General features: G+C 37.8%; 1 protein-coding gene across 6 annotated transcripts in view; it reads left to right on the plus strand.

Moving 5' to 3' along the window:
- The window catches only part of ARHGAP24 (Rho GTPase activating protein 24), an 865,538-nt gene extending 852,064 nt beyond the window's left edge, over window positions 1-13,474 (plus strand). For all 6 annotated transcript variants that reach the window (XM_066387190.1, XM_066387188.1, XM_066387192.1 and 3 more), the window contains one exon: window positions 5,161-13,474. In XM_066387190.1, coding sequence (XP_066243287.1) covers window positions 5,161-5,404 — 244 coding nt within the window. In that variant the 3' untranslated portion in view covers window positions 5,405-13,474. The remainder of the gene's footprint in view (window positions 1-5,160) is intronic.
- The last annotated feature ends 4,338 nt before the right edge of the window (window positions 13,475-17,812 follow it).

Below are 17,812 nucleotides of genomic sequence, written 5' to 3' on the forward strand. Positions count from 1 at the left end.
TTTATGTCCTCCTTTCAGCGTAGTGTAGGTAGGGGAAAGGACACAGCTAGCAAGTCAGGAGGCTCAGGTCAGCATGAGGGAGCTGCTCTAGTGGTCTCGGTCCCAGGCTCAGCTGTGGGTCATGTTGGGACTCTCCCTTCACAGCTGTTCTAGGACCCCAGTGATGGAATTCAGCTGGTTTGCACTGCTTTGGCACAATTGATGCCTGATTTATTGTCGAGTTTGATGAACTGGTTTTAGTTAAAATGATGCTTGTAATCAGATTTCTCTCTAAGGTGGGAGCCTGGGCAGCCACCCAATGTGGAAATCACAGATTTACATTCCTTACTCCTTTTTTATTTGTTTTTTTGGTTTTGTTTTTTTTAGTTATTTTTGTTTTTTAGAGAGACAGCAAGAGAGGGACAGACAGGGATGGACAGATAATGGAGAGAGATGAGAAGCATCGATTCTTCATTGCATCACCTTTGGTCATTGATTGCTTTCATCATGTGTGCCTTGACTGGGGGAAAAGGGGGGGGGGCTCCCGCAGAATGAGTGACCTCTTGCTCAAGCCAGTGACCTTGGACTCAAATCAACGACCTTGGGAGTCAAGGCAGTGGCCTTTGTGCTCAAGCCAGTGACCATGGGATCGTGTCTATGATACCACGCTCAAGCTGGTGACCCCGTAGACTCTGTATCCACTGCACCACCATCTGGTCAGGCTCCTTACTCTTTTTTTTTTCTGAAGTTGGAAACGGGGAGACAGACAGACTCCCGCATGTGCCCGACCAGGATCCACCCAGCATGCCCACCAGGGGGCGATGCTCTGCCCATCTGGGGCGTTGCTCTGTTGTAACCAGAGCCATTCTAGCGCCTGAAGCAGAGGCCACAGAGCCATCCTCAGCACCCGGGCCAACTTTGCTCCAATGGAGCCTCAGCTGCGGGAGAGGAAGAGAGAGACAGAGAGGAAGGAGAAGGGGAGGGGTGGAGAAGCAGATGGGCGCTTCTCCTGTGTGCCCTGGCCAGGAATCAAACCCGGGACTCCTGCATGCCAGGCCAATGCTCTACCACTGAGCCAACCGGCAAAGGCCTCCTTACTCTTTTTTAACATTCATCTGTGTGACAGCATATTCCAAGCACCTGTAGAAATGTTCATTCTGTCCATAGGTGGAAAAACTTTGACGGAACTTATGCTTGTAATATTTATTTATTCATTTCATAAAACTCATTATACCTTTGATGCAATACTACATTTTAATTCCCTTGCATTTGTTACTTCAGTAAACAACCATATAGCATAAAGAGAAAAGGTCCCAAACAACCAGGAGTGACAAGCTGTCATTGGAAATATCTTAACAGTTTTATTGTTTTTTGTCAGGTATTATTTAACATTTTTTATTAATATTTTAAAATTCTTAGAACAATCCTTTATTGTTCTTATTTAAGTATTAAATGTGTGAAATAATAAAGTACCTGTCGCATATTTTTCTTAATACTTAAAACAGTCATTGAGGCAGAGGACCGGTTGTTGAGTTATTAGACTTCCACCACTGGAGGACCCAGTCCCTTGTGAGCATCAGTCTTTGTCCTGCTTCCGCTGCTTCCACGGCTCCAAACCCCAGATGGTTTATTTTACATATAAAGTTGATCTTATTTCACTGTTTCCCATCCATTTATCAATTATTAGTCCAAAAATACATATTTTTCAAGAGCTATGGTGAATGTAAATATGTGATGAAATACTATATACATGTTAGATTGAAAAATTACTTAGAAAGTAGTTTTTATAAACTTTGCTAAATGGAAACTTGGTTTGAATTTTTTCCATATAATGCCAGTGACAGGAGGTTTAAATAAAAAGAGAAATAGTGTCATCACCTTATAAGGTTACTCCTCTTTCTGAATGTGGTTTTTAACACCACTGGCTACCAGAATTCGGAATTGCTGCCAGTGCACGGTGAGAAATGAACACTTAGCACGGGGAAATGAGAGGTGACGGTTGAACTTTGCATTAGGATAGGAAATAAGTTATCATTACAAATGGCTGCAGATGAACATATTCATTTATGAGAACATTGGTGATACATTTATGTTCTGAGTCTATGGTGCAATTCAGAGACTGATAAAATAATAAAACTTTTCAATAGAGTGTCATCTCACTGGGTCCTTTCACTATAGCATTCTTACCACCTGAAAGGTGAAGGGAGAGGTATACAAAGAAGTAGGGCAGAGGAGATGCCACCTGCTCTAACTACAGAAATTCTTTTTAACTCCACTCACAAGTATTGAGGTTAGATAGGTGATATGTTTGTTTGTATATACATACATACATACATACATACATACATATAAACCTAGATAGTTCATTAGGTGATAGATAAAATATAGATAATACTTTATCAATTATTGATATTTTTTTTGGTTTTTAAACATGTGAGTTTAGTGTTCTCCCTCTACCCCATAAGTTTCTTCCTTTATTGTATTATAGGCAGAGAAATTTATTTTTATGATATAAATTATTTGGCCTTATAAAAAATTATTTATTCTTTTATTATTGGTTTGAGATTTTATATATGACCAATAGGTCAAGTCTTTTAATCAATCTGTTTACATTTTTTTCTCTTTCTCTTCATTTTTATCAGATATATAATTTCTAACAAAAGTACCTAAAAGTCTCCTAATTTTTGTGACTTTATCAATTTCTCCTCACAATTCTGTTATATCTTATATTGGATGATTTGAGGTTACACTGCTAGGTGAATTTTTCATATGTCCCTGATGAATTGATTCTTTTATCATTAAGTAATCATCATCTTTAACTGTAAAATGCATTTTGCCTAAAAGTCTATTTTTTTCTGGCATTGTTTCTGTACCATTTTTACATTGATTAATAACTTTCTGCTATATCTTCTCCATTTACTTTCTTTTATTTTTTATTAATTTTTTAAATTTATTGTGTTAACATGGACTCAAGTGTCCCACTCAATATAACACCCTCACCTCTCCAACAAGGTTCTCTGCATTGCAGCCTCTTTGCCCCTATTTTCCATTTACTTTTAAACTTTATGTTCATTTGATCTGAGGACATACAGTTTTCAATTCTGGAATATTATTATCTAGAGAGGCATTGATTTGATTTTTACTTATTCATGCACTCATTGGTTGGCTCTTGTATGTGCTCTGACTGGGGATCCAACTGCCACCTTGGTGTATGGTGACAATCCTCTAACCAACTGAACTATCTAGCCAGGGAGGTTGCCTTTTATTCTTTTGATGGATTCCTTCACTCTGCAAAAAGCTTTTAAGTTTGATGGAGCTCCATTTGTTTATTTATTACTTTTGTTGCCTTTGTCTGCGGAGACACATCCAAAAATATACTGCAAGACTGATGTCTTTCTTCTGCTGATTTAATTCTGACACTTCACTCAGCTCATGATAGAGTTTTTGTGGTCCCTTTTTCGTACAGATAATTGATGGTATAAGCCAGGGGTCTGGAACCTTTTTGGCTGAGAGAGCCATGAACGCCACATATTTTAAAATGTAATTTCGTGAGAGCCATACGACCCGTGTACGTTAGGCATTATCTAATAAAAATTTGGTGTTGTCCCGGAGGACAGCTGTGATTGGCTCCAGCCACCCACAACCGTGAACATGAGCGGTAGGAAATGAATGGATTGTAATACATGAGAATGTTTTATATTTTTAACGTTATTATTTTTTTTATTAAAGATTTGTCTGTGAGCCAGATGCAGCCATCAAAAGAGTCACATCTGGCTCGCGAGCCATAGGTTCCTGACCCCTGGTATAAGCTGTCAGTTGAATCACTTTCTACCTTCTTCTTCTCTGGTACTGGCGGCCTTTTCTCCCCCATGTGAAAAATAAAAAACTAGCTCCCACTTCGGTCCTCTAGCCACAATCAATAATACCCTTTGTGTGCTTCCCTTATTGTGCTAAATTGAAATATCTTCTTTGGTTATGATACTTGAAGGTGCTCTTTTACTTCTTAAGCATTGGCTATGTAGTTTTAAATATTTTTATATATTTTTCCAGCATCTCTCTTTGTTTGCTGTAAGAGGGGTTCCTTTCTATATTCAACTCAGTCCATCAGAGTCCTGGACGTTTCATACAAGTGCCTGGTACATACAAGTATATAAATGTCATTTAAAGGATTGTCTTCTTTGGTATTTATGCTTGAGTTTCTTTCAGTGTTTTTAATTCTAAAATAAATAGCTTTAGAAAGCAGAAAGAATATATTGTAGAATAATTCTGGGTTGCAACCAGCACATAGCCAGGTTGTTATATAGAAATGTGGCCATGTGATCAAAACAGCCTCTAAACTGATTATAGAGTATGAAGAATAATTTTTTAAATCCTAGTTACTTTCAATAGGAGACCAGGTTTATTTTTGTTATTATCATTATCTGGATGAAATACCAACATATTTCAAAACAGAAAGATAATTGAGATTTTAAGTTTGATAATTATTATTAAAATAATCAGATTTCTGAAAGGTACATGCGCATTAGCCTTTCAAAAATCCAGTGCTGTGATAACTTCAGACATACCCTGGAGACTTTAACTCAGAAAAGGAGACTTCAAAAAGTCAATGACTATCAAGATTTGTGTTATAGTAAACAAGTGCTTAATACTCCTCTTTGAACAACAACAAATTATGTTTTGGAACTTCGTGCTTATGGAGAGAAAACTGTTTTCAAGGATGTTATCTAAAATTATACTATTATCCAAAAGAATATGGCGATCAATCTATAGAAATATAAATCTAGAGATCCTAAGACATGTTAACTTGGAAAACAGTGAGAATTACAGTTACTTAGGTGGACTCCATTGTCGTAAAATGTAGATAGATTACTTTATTCACCACATGTAATCTCTACCACTCTTGTCCCTGTAAGGTGGCTACTTTTGGTACCACTTTTATAAGATGGGACTCCTTATGTCTCAAAGAAGTTCATTCTTAGCAGTAGATTTACCAAATAGTGAAAAAAAAAAAGAAATAAAGAAAAACTTTTAAATCATTGGACCTTGCTCCACTGATTTGAAAGGGCTCATTCCAATTTTCTAAGCACTGCAGAGACCGAGTTTAGAAAATACTTGTATTCCCCTCATACCGCAAGTGAATAAAATCGCTTTATCTTTTGATCTATCCCCCACACTCTGCAGCTTAGAACAGCGCAACCTGACCTTGGAAACAGAAATGATGAGCCTCCATGACGAACTGGACCAGGAAAGGAAGAAGTTCACAATGATAGAAATCAAAATGCGAAACGCAGAGCGAGCGAAAGAAGATGCTGAGAAGAGAAATGACATGCTTCAGAAAGAAATGGAGCAGTTTTTTTCCACGTTTGGGGAGCTGACGGTGGAACCCAGGAGAACCGAGAGAGGAAACACGATCTGGATCCAGTGAGCCCGCTCTCTCCCACTGTCTGGTGGATCTGGGAAAGACTCTGGGGGCTCCTGTGGGAATAGTACATGGGATCAGGTGGCTGGTCACCTGTCTGTACAGTGCTCTAACTGGTGAAGGAATATCATTTACAGACATCACCCATCCATATCTGCAATGTGTACCAAAGTCATACCATGCCCCATATGCTACTGTCAAGTGTTACAACTGGATATGTGTATATAGAGTAGTTTTTAAAAAGTAAACTAAAAATGAGAAGCATATCTCAAGAATTATTTTATTGCAAGTCTTGTATTTAAAATGTTAAATCAATACGTTGTTGCAATTTAGCTTGCTCTCAAGCTTCACCCCTTGCACTTAACATAAGCTATTTTTGGCATTGTGTTATCATCAGCTTATTTTATAGATCAATATTTTTATTTCTCTTTTCGCTGAGGAAATGAAGATAAGCAGATATATAAATATATATAAATATATATAAGATGAGTTATTAAAATCAGAAGAATACTTTGTGGCTGTGCTGTTTGTGCCAATAGACCTTACCATGACCAAAAAGAAAAATGTAAATAATTTTATAAAATACAGTAGAATCACCAGGAACCTTTGAACTGTTCTTTAAATGCTCTCTCTGACACTGCTCAGTTTTCTTGGTGAGATGATTTGACAAAGAAATTTTGGATTGTCTAAAAAGTCCCTTAATCCAGCCCCCTGGTCTGCCTTGTCCATTCCACAGATGCCTGTCTGCTATGCAGGACGAAACTTAGAGTGGGAAAAATAAAAAAGGAAAGCATTTAACCAGTCATGCCTTGAATTACTCTGTCCTTCTGGGCTGAGTCTCGGTTAACTGCTAGATCAGAAGTCCCCAAACTTTTTACACAGGGGGACAGTTCACTGTCCCTCAGACCATTGGAGGGCCGGACTATAAAAAAAGTATGAACAAATCCCTATGCACACTGCACATATCTTATTTTAAAGTAAAAAAAACAAAACGGGAACAAATACAATATTTAAAATAAAGAACAAGTAAATTTAAATCAACAAACTCACCAGTATTTCAATGGGAACTATGCTCCTCTCACTGACCACCAATGAAAGAGGTGCCCCTTCTGGAAGTGTGGCGGGGGGCCGGATAAATGGCCTCAGGGGGCTGCATGCATCCCGCGGGCCGTAATTTGGGGACCACTGTGCTAGATGGTTACATGAGAAATTCTTCTTGCCATTTAAAAGATGGAAAATAATGCTTCCTAAACCTCTGTCCCCACACCTGCAGTGCCATTCCGCGAGCACCTGCCCTCCACTCAGACCTCTCCCCTGCCCCCAGATATCTGCACTTTGGGATGCCAGCAGTGGAATAGTAATCAAGAAAGGGAAAAGTTCACAATGATAGAAATAAAAATGTGAAACACAGAGTGAGCGAAAGAAGATGCTGAGAAAAGAAATAACCTATGTCCCTCTCAGTTAAACTGCTAGTGTGCCACAGAGTGACATTTTTCTCTCACCCAGGCGGACTGTTCTGCCACCATCTGGGATTCTTTCTGAATGACAGCAGACCAAGGCATTTTGCAGCAAAAGAGAGGTGATGAAGGGAAAGGGGACAAGAAGGAGGAGACAGAAGAAACTAACAATGTTGCTTACAGCATTGTTCTTCCCTGTTGGAAGCATAGTCATTCACAATCATTTTTAAAATGTGAATGTTTAAAGGTCTAATTTTGATAAATTTGTGAAAATAAATAATGAAAACTTTCAAGAGAAGCTCAGGTTTCTCAAGAGCAAGAGTTTTGGGAGAACAGTTCCTTACATGTCGATAAGACTGCTTTTAAAAAGCTAAGCAAATAAATCTTTCACACATGAAAACAAAAAGTCAGTGAAGGCATATGCAGAAATAAATACTACTTAGTTTATGGGAGTCATGTGTTTAAAGGTCCTATGTTTGTGTGACTTGTTTTTTTCTGACTGGGGAGAGTAGTCTTGACAACGTTCACTCTTGTCATTGTGTTGCTTTTGTTTAAATTCTTTCAGGGATGGAGTTTACATGGTCTTTTAGTATCAACTACTATCTACATGGCATGCCTTTTTTTTTACCTCTAGTTCTCCTTTCTCTATTCTTCCGATCCTTGAACCAGATACTTCCACCTGGCCATCCTATAAATAATTTAAACTCAAAATGTGCAAAATTGATCTCATAGCTATCTTTATCTTTTCTCAGTCCCTATCTTAAGTTTAAAAAAACAAACCTCAGATTCATCCAGGGAGTTATATGATGCAATAACAGTAAAAAACAAAGTTTATGCAGTCAACCCGTCTGCTTTAAATTTTCTATAATTTGCTGGCTGTTGCTAAATCTTCCAGACATCTCTTTTTCTCACCTACAGAGTGAGAATAATAAAAATAGTGTTCTCATAGACTTGTTACGTGGCTTCAGTGAGGCAACTGACGTTAAGGTTAAGCACAGCGCCTAGTAACAGGAAGGACTCCACAAATGTTATTTTCTCTACTCTGCTCTCTTCTTCACCTTTAAATTCACTCACTAGGTACTGTCTGTTCCACCCCTCCCCTCTTTGATCAATTTCACACCTTTTGATGACAGCTCTTACTCAGCTGCTTCCCTTTCAGTATCTTTCCGCTACTTTCGCCTTTTGCCAGCTGCCATGTGACCATACTATGGCCTTGCTAATTACATTTCATGAGCTCTCACCCCCAGGGTAACACCCTTCACACAGTGTAGAAGGCTCTGGCCTGCAGTTTCATTCTCATCTCCTCCCGCTTCCTCCACACCTGCCATGCCATTCCTGCCTCCGGAACTTCCCACCTTCTATTGCTGTGTCCATTGTGACTGCTTTCCTTCCATCCAGCACACACCAACCATCTTTTTTTAGAGCTAAATCAAATGTCAGCTCCCCTATGCACCTTCCTAGGATCTCACTGTGGTTAGTTACCTTCTTTGCACCCAATTTGCATATATCTCTTTTTGCCTTTCCCATATCTGAATATTTTTTTCACCAAATAAGAAGCACTTTAGGAAACAGCATGGTGAAGATAAAAACCATGCCCTAGCAAGTTGGCTCAGTGTAGAGTGTTGGTCCAGTGTGTGGAAGTCCTGGGTTAGATTCCCGGCCCAGGCACACAGGAGAAGTGTCTATCACTTCTCTACCATTTCCCCTCTCCTTTCTCTCTGTCTCTCTCTTCCCCTCCTGCAGCCAAGGCTCCTTTGGAGCAAAGTTGGTCCAGGCGCTGAGGATAGCTCCATGGTCCTCACCTCAGGCGCTAGAATGGCTCTGGTTGCAATGGAGCAAAGCCCCAGATGGGCAGAGAATCGCCCTCTGGTGGCACGCTGGGTGGATCCCAGTAAGTCTAATTTTCTGCCTCCCCTCTTCTCACTTCAGAAAACTACAAAAAAAAAAAAATAAGAAGAACAAAACCATAGGAAGCTGAGAGTCAGACAAAAATATAAATCTCAAAATACCTTAGACAAGATGCAAGAGGTTAACCAGTCACTTAACCTCTCTGAACTTGAGTGCTTTTCATCTATAAAGTGGACATAACTTCTATGAAGTTGGGATGTTGCAATAGGTGGAGCTGCCTATCCCATTGCCTGCCAGTTAGCTACATTGATAGCTCTGTTGCTCAATGAAGCCTTTAGTGTTTTAGAATTGTATTTTATTGATCTTAAATCCCTCCCCTCCACTCTTTATGCCATAGAGTGCCAGCACCAAGAGTTGGCAATAAATTTGGAGAGATAGCCAAAAATTATGAGGGATGCTATTATTGATTTTAATTAATTGATTTTGGTGATAATGACCTCTATTCAATGAATACTGTGAACAGCTTCTCCATCTGGGTTTTTAGTGGTTCTGCTATTAACCAAAAAGCCAAGAAAATATCCACTAAAAATTAACATAAGAATAAATTGGAAATAAGTACTTGGGAAGTATCAAAAATTCATTTGCTACATTTTGTATACACTTCTTTGAAACTACTTAGGTTAACTACAATGATTTTTAATTGAGCTCAGTTGAAAGGACTTGCTTACAAGTGTTGTCTATAATATTGGTTTTATTAGTCAAACTATAAATATATGGCTGGATATTCTTTAAAGAACATTTAAAATAAAATTGCCTAAGACATCAGGCAAACAGAAGTGTAGCTTTTGTATGTAATTTTATTATGAAATATCTAAAAACTCCAAGTGGAATTTAATTATGGAATTTCTATTTATTTTTATTTATTCACAAGCTGAGGCTTCCTTTCAAAAAAATTAGATCATTCTAAGGTAAGCTAGTGATCACTGATTTAATTATCTCACCTTAGAAATCGGGAGGATACTAAAGACTGTGATACCAGCCACGCACTCCAGTGTTTCTTCCATTGCAGAGATGTGCCCTGCTTAGAGCAGCAGCATAGAAAATAGTCCTGAGCTTTTGGATCCAGAGACGTGGATTCAAAACTTCACTCTGTCACTTTGTAGTTATATGAACTTAAGAAAAGTTATATAATGTTTGTAAGCCTTAATTTGTTTTTTAATATAAAATAAGGATAATAATAGTGTCTCTTCCTCACTGTATTTTTTTTTTTTTTGAGAAATGACTGAGTGACATGATTAGCACAGGACCTGCCATACAGTAAATGCTCAGTAAATGATAGCTGACAGCCCTCAATTTATCAATACTTATATAGAAAGGGTGTTTATGCTTCTAAAGAACATAACAGGATTCTAGCCTCACTAGCTTGCTCACCAGCAGCAGAAGGTGTAATTATGTCCATGTCCCAGGAATTCTCAGTTTATTTTTGTTCACATAATCTGCCAGAGATTGATGGCAAGAAAGAGGCAACCCAAAGCATCCTTTCTACTCTGAGATAATACAGTTTGCATCTATGATATGAGAATAATGTATAAAGAACTACCTATAACTATCTTATCTCAACTCTGTCCATCTGGACACTGAAGTTGATGTATTACAAGTATTGGCTGAAATATAATGAAAGTGTCTAAGCATATGTACCAGTAAGCATGTCTAAATTCACATTAGCACCCCCATTGGTGAATATTTATTGAAGGCCTACATGTGCCAGGCCAGCATTAGGCTAGGTAACCTGGAAGGCCGAGTTTATAATGCTAATTACCACATAAGATGAATGACTCTGAAAGTAAGAGATCACAAAAGTGAGGCTGGAAAAGGCAATGCAGAGCTTTGACTATGATTTGTGTCCTGAGGGATGAGGAGAAAGTTATCATACAGGGCGGTCATTTGGGGTCAGGGCCTCCCTAGTGCATGGAACAGCATCTGCAAAGTGCTTTTGGTGTGAACCTTTGAGAGCCTTTGTAATGAAAGAAAATTAACCTATTAAGTCTGTGCCTTTCCAGTAGCATTGTGCAGAACAACTTTTACTTACATTATGAGACTTAAAAACACATTTAAGACCTGGTGACTTCTACTGTTTTATTCAAAGAAAGTGATGAGAGCTGGCCACAATTTGCCTTGTTTGAACTCACAAACCACAGGAGTGCTGGAACTCTTTATGATTTCTTCATCACACAAGTAGGGAATGAGATGAAAGTTAGAACTTCCCAGTTTAAGGACCTCCTGCGGCATAGCGACAGTGATGTAAGAAATGAACAGTTCACTAGGAAGCCCACACCTGAACCTGATCTTGGAGTAGGAAGTTTAACTCATGAGACTGTGTCTTTTATTGCACCATTGATGGCTCAGGTGCAGGACTGAAAGACACGATGTATGGACTGTGAATATAGCTGCTCCAGCCCCTAGTAGAGAGGGTTACCTTTCTCAACTAAGGTAGCAATAACAAGAGAATAGTAAATTGTCTGATTGAGGAGTCAGATTGGCATCATTTGCTTTGAGCGAAGTTGTCTCTCTGATCTCTGAGGGAAGCTCTCAGTGTACTACCTGTTCTTGTGAAAGTGCATGTTTGTGCCAGCCCTTTCTTCTCAACACACACTCCCTGCATCCTTGTGACCCACTAGAATTGATTAGGTACCACACCAAAGTAACCCCCTGGGTTGTGCCTTCATGATTTCATTTTTGAGTACCGAGTGCCAAAATACTCCCATGCCATTTCCTGTCGCCTGTATGCTTATTTCCATATACCTCAGCATATTCCCTTGCTCGCTTCAAACTCTGATTCTCTCTCCACTCTTCCAGCATTTCCATTATGCCTTCTAGATCTTACAGCTGTTATCACCACCCCATAAATCTTCTCTATGACACAGTTACCTCCTAACGACGTCACTCTCCTTGCAGCTCACACAAGGATAACTATTTTTCCTTCTCACAGCCCTCATATCACTAGCCTGAAGGAGAAGTAGGTATTGCTTTTTTCTTTGCTGAAAGTTCCAGACCATTGCTTCTCTTTTTCTTTAATAAACTCTTTGGAAGGACATGCCATGTGACCAAATATTTTAGTACCTAATCAACTATTTTTTCCCCCACCACTACGCATACACCATCCACCAGCTTGGCCACTCAGCTCTTTGACCTGCTCACTTCAGAAAATCTGGTTCTCTCCCTGAGTATCAACCTCCATGCCCACAGTTTACCTTATACTACATCATTGCCAATAACTGCACTAGCACCAAAATTTCCATTTCAAGTACCCATCCTCCCATCCCTTCTTCTCCTCCTAGGTCACTCCCTTTAGCACCATCACTCCAACAATCTTGGCACACTCCAAAGCATCTCCAAGCCATTGACTTGACTAGGTTTTCACGTACTATCATCCCTTCATGTCATTGCTTCCCTCCTTGACCAGCTTAGCTTCTGTCATTCATCATCCTAATTATTCTTTTGTTTCTGTTCTCAAATCTCTTCATCTTCTCTTTCACCACTTCACTCATCTGAGAAGAAAACACACACACACACACACACACACACAACTTCAACTCTGGCTAAATTTAATATCTTTTTCATCCAAATTCGAATCTAAAAAGCTAAATATGGTCAAAGAGCAAAGGACCACCATGTTGACTTGTCTTACCTTATATTTATATAAATATGGCTCGCGTGGCTCTCCTCACTGTTCAGTAAGCAATCTTCACATTTCCAAGATCCATTTTGCACTTCTTGTTTCAAGCCTACATAAACCTTTCTCCTCATCATTCTCATCAGATAAACTTACTTCTGTCTTTACTGAGAAAAAAATATCAGAAGAGTATGTCCTTACATTCCATTATTGTCTCTACACATACCTACATCTGTCCTGTACACATCGCCTCACCTCCTGATGCAGCGACTGCAGCCTGCTCCAACCAGCCCAGCTGCTCTGCTCATATACCGAAGCCCATCCCTCTAGTCTTTTCAAGCACATTTCTCCTTCAAGTAAATATTTTTTCTCTCTTGTGTAACCAATTTTGCTCTTTCTATTATTAGTGACATCAACATGTACCCATGCTATAATAGCTTTTTTAAAAATATTCTCTTTATCTTGTATTTCTCATTTTCACACCAGTCTTCAGCTTCCCTTTTTAGAAGACAAAATTAATTTTCTGAACTTGTTTCTAATTCCTCATCTCCCGTGTTCTTGAACTCATTCAAGTCATGCTTTCTTGCTCAGTACTGCAGAGAAGGTGGTCTAGTCAAAGTTAGCAATGATTTTCACAAAATCAAGTCCAAGTGTCAATTTTCAGTCCCCATTTTACTCAGCCAAACAGTAGCATTGTTCCAGTTGCCCATTCTCTCACTTTGGAAACACTTCATTCACTTGGCTCCCAGGACTTTTATGTTCTTCTCTACCTCACCGGACATTCCTTACAATACCTTCCTTTTTTCTGACCTCTATACATTAGAGTGAGAGTGCCTCCATTTTGGACTTCTCCTCTTTATCTAAACTTGTCCCTTGGTGGCTCCATGGTTTTAAATAATACTTATAAAATGATTACTCTCACATTCATTTTTAACTCCAGCCTAGTAGATACTCCTGCTACTTCACTTGTATATCTGATGATGTCCAACTGACATTTACACAACAAAGTATGATTTTCTTCCCAAATCATCTCCTAATCATTTGTTCACCATTTCAGTTCACTGCACTATCATTTACCCTATGGTTTACATATATATATATATATATATATATATATATATATATATATATATATATATATATATATATATATATATACACACACATAAAAAATATATATTTTTTTTAACCAAGGTATCCCTGATCTTTTCTTTCTTATCACTAATCAATCCATTGGCAAATCTTGTCCTTCAGGACATATACTTGATATTTGAAATCTAACCCTTTCTAAGCACCTCCACTTCCTCATCCAAGCCCATCACACCATTCTAGACTGTTTATCCTATGCTGGACTCTGTTTCCATTTTTATCTTTCTTATATACTCTCTCCAGTCAGCAGCAGCTAGTGGGATCCTTTTAAAATGAAAATTTAGCTTATATCATTTTCCTGCTCACATCTATTTATCATCTCACCATATTTAGAGAAAAAAAAATCTCAAGATCTTGCCATGCTCTGACCCTTGTCTATCTCTCCAATTTCATTTATTATCACATTTTTTCTTGTGTAGTCAGCTTCATGCTCAGACTCTGTCATTCCTATATACAAACTCCAGGGCCCTTGCACTTACTTTTCCCTCAGTTTGAAATGTTCTTCCTCAGACACATACACAGCTAACTCCTTTATTTAGGTCTCTACTCACATATCACCTCTTCTGGGAGGCCTGCCCTGTCCATCTTTTCAAAATTGCAACCCTTATCATATCTTACCCTTTTAACCACTTTGTTTGTCTTCTTAGCGCTTCCCGTTAGCTTACTCCCCCATTAGAATGTAGAATACACAAAGACAAGATGTTTGCCTGAATCAGCACAATGATGTGTGCCTAGAGCAGTTCTTAGAAGATTAAAACAATCAGTATTTGTGGCATGAATCAATTTATGGCATGAGTGAATGTTCATAGCTCAATGTCAGATTACTGGTTCAGATGTTCAGGGATGTTTCTAATGGGATCTTTTAATAGAAAATAAGAAGTGACTTCTTTTTTATTATGATATTTTAGAACTTCAAGCATCACCCACAAACCGCATAAGTTGCAGAGATTTTGCTTCATATGACAGTGTCACTGCAGAGAGATTCCAAGTTCCATTGTGATGTTGTTTGTTGATTTGGAGATTGTGATGCTAGAAATATGAACCTTGAACTCAATATTCAGGCCCAATAGTTCTCAGAAAAAACATTTATCGAAAATAAACTTTATGTAATGCAGAAAAGAAACTTCTGTGCTGTTTTGTTGTTGTTGTTTTTGTTATTTTGTTTTGGCATCTGAACTTTTTACCTACTTTTCCTAGGATACACATAAGTCATTATTAAGGTCTAAATAGGACAATACATTTCTCCTTTTATCTGTGGACTGACATTTGTTTAAAACAGACCAAAAGATATCGCTCTACCTTTTAATTAAAAGAATATTAGTGAAGACACATATATTTCCTCATAGAGTTAATGCAGGCAGGCCTCCATGTAGTTTTAATTTCCATGTCATTTTTAAAAATAAATCATAAAAATGATTTAATCTCCTATGTTATGAAAAATATATTAATTCATTAAGTGCACTTACATATAATTAGACAAAATGGTAACATTGAAAGCAGATTTCTTGTTTCATTGATTTAAGGAATAATTAAAATAGACTCATTTAAGTCACACCACTATTCTGCACATATCATTATGTTAAAAAGAAATAAATGAGATATCGATATTTTGATTTAACCACTTATTTTTAAACTGAAAGATTTATTTACTTTAAAACTTTGAGGATAAGAATGATGTTGTATTTCTCTCCTACCTAGGACACATAGATAGATGTTCAGTAAATGTTTTGAAATGAATGAATGTACTACTTACGGATGTAGCTCAGAAATTAAACTAGAAATTTAGAACAATGTTCTTAGAGCTTGATTTGCACCAAATCCAAGTTTGCAATATATTAACATTAAGAAAAAAGCAATTGCTTTTCAGAAATATTCTTTTTATAAATATTTTAACATTACTAGGTTCCTTTGTCCATATAAAATATATTTGGATTATAAAAATTGATTTTGTACAAAATAATTGTTTAGATAATATTTTCACAAATATAAATGTAAAAGTGTTAATGGAAGGCGGCAAATTGTGTGTAAGACCCTTTTCCAGGAAGAGTGTAGAGAGTTTTTAAAATAAATAACATTTTGCAATTGCTTTATAAGTTATAAATAATATGGACTATTAAGTAAACATAAAGATTCCAGACAAGATTCAGGGAACGGCAGTACCCGAAGTTTAGTGATAAGAAGGTGAAGCCACCTACTCTATGGAATGAAACTTGAATATTAATGAATTTAGGGCTTTTTTGATGAGTTGCATACCAGCTTTTCTGATGAGTTGGATATAGGGTAAGAATTTCTTTAAAGCAAGAGATATATATATATTTATTTATTTTTATTAAGTGAGGCAAGGAGACAGAGAGACAGACTCCCCCATGCACCCCGACCAGGATCCGCCCAGCATGCCCACAAGGGGGCGATGCTCTGGTCGCTGGGCTGTTGCTCTGTTGCTTGGACTGGAGCTATTTCAGCATCTGAGGTGAGGCCATGGAGCCATCCTTGAGCCATGGCTGCAGGAGGGAAGGATAAGGGAGAGGAGAGAGGGGATAGAGAGAGAGTGAGAGAGAAAGAGAGAGAGAGAGGAAGAAAGAGAGAGAGAGAGAGAAAGAGAGAGAGAGAGAGAGAGAGAGAAGGTGGGTGAAGAAAATGGTCGCTTCTCCTTGTGCCCTACTGGGAATCGAACCAGGAACTTCAACATGCCTTCAGCTGTGGTAGACACTCAGTGGCTGACACTCTACCACTGAGCCGACTGGCCAGGGCCAAGGGTGAGAGATTCTAAAGGGGCATTTGACTATCATTTGTACATATCATCAAATTTCATGTGTGTGTGAGAAATGTACATTTCTATAGGTTGTTTTCAGTAACTAAATCAGAACACATTGATCTAATAGGTTGAGCAGATGGAATTCAGTCTGGAGCTGTGATGCCACCCATGGACAGTAGTCCCCTACATGAAGTGATCTGAGGTGGTAGGATTTTCAGTGTGATCCAACTTGGCAAATGTCTTCCAGGCATGCCTGTCAAAACTCTTAGAGGAGAGGTTACAAGCTCAAAACACCATTCTGAAGAATTGGTAATGTCAAAACCTGCTACCCAGGGTACAACCTAGTGAAGTTATTGAGAAACACAATCATCCTTCTAGGTTGTTTGTTACCTAAGCAGCTACGAGGTAATTTTCAAGACTCCTTTCTTCTCTCACTTCAAAATGAGTTAAAATTACCGTAACATTTAGTAACTTTTATGGTACCTGGTATGCACCAATCACTCCTTCTGACCCTTTTTCTCCATGAGTAATATAGTGAATTGCAATTTCTTGTCTTAATATTGTGGGTCTTTTCAGGTACTTTTACTTGACCATTGTTAAACTTATTTTATTAAGCAAGTAAAGATCTGTGGTTTAAATTAGATTAGAAGCTATGCCAGAGATCACAAAAGGCTTTGGTTTCTACTTTCCTTATAAATAAAGGGATAAATTGTGTTAACTCAAAAGAATAGGTATGTTCATCTTCCAGATTTTCTAATAGTTAACTGGTTTAAAAAAATTTTTATTTACAGAAATAGAAGGGCCATTGTTGACATTGTTCAGATATTTTCAGGTAAATTAACACAGATTTATTGACCCTATCAAGCCACAAAATTATATATATTTTTAATTCATCAAGCAGTTTGAGATATTAAGGTTGGATATTTCAAACTTAAATGGATACCATGTAAGAAAAAAAAAACAGAAAAACTTTTCACCTTCTCTCTTGGGTAATAATTAAACTGATTAAAATTCTGATAAATTAACCAAGGATATTTAACCCTGTTCTACTCACCTTTAATGCTTCCAGAAAATGATTTTCCCTTTTATTAATTTTATACATTTAAGGAAACTCACTGAATTGCTGATACACAACTAGTATCCCCCAAAAGAAATGGCCATTTTTAGGAGAAATCAAATCTTAAATGAAAATACAGCCTTCTACATGGTCACATACACATTATACACACTTTACCTCTAGTGGGATAGTAGGTCATTCCTCATTTCTTATTTATTTCCTGGCACAATCAGACCACATTATAAAACCATGTGAGATGCTTTAGAGCTACTATCAAGACACGAAACCCAAGACAAAGAACATCACAACCATTGTCAGCAGGCAAACTTCAAAAAAGTCTAGGTTTAAATTTGGTTTTATGTCAAGGGAAGCAGATTTGCTCTGGTTTTTAATAATTCATAAGAAACAAAAATCACATTTATTGATTCAGTATCCACCTACAAAGAGTCCAAAAAAGTCAAAGTTCTCCCCCATT

This window comes from Saccopteryx leptura, chromosome 5, assembly GCF_036850995.1.
Source record: "Saccopteryx leptura isolate mSacLep1 chromosome 5, mSacLep1_pri_phased_curated, whole genome shotgun sequence".
Taxonomy (NCBI): Eukaryota; Metazoa; Chordata; class Mammalia; order Chiroptera; family Emballonuridae; genus Saccopteryx; species Saccopteryx leptura.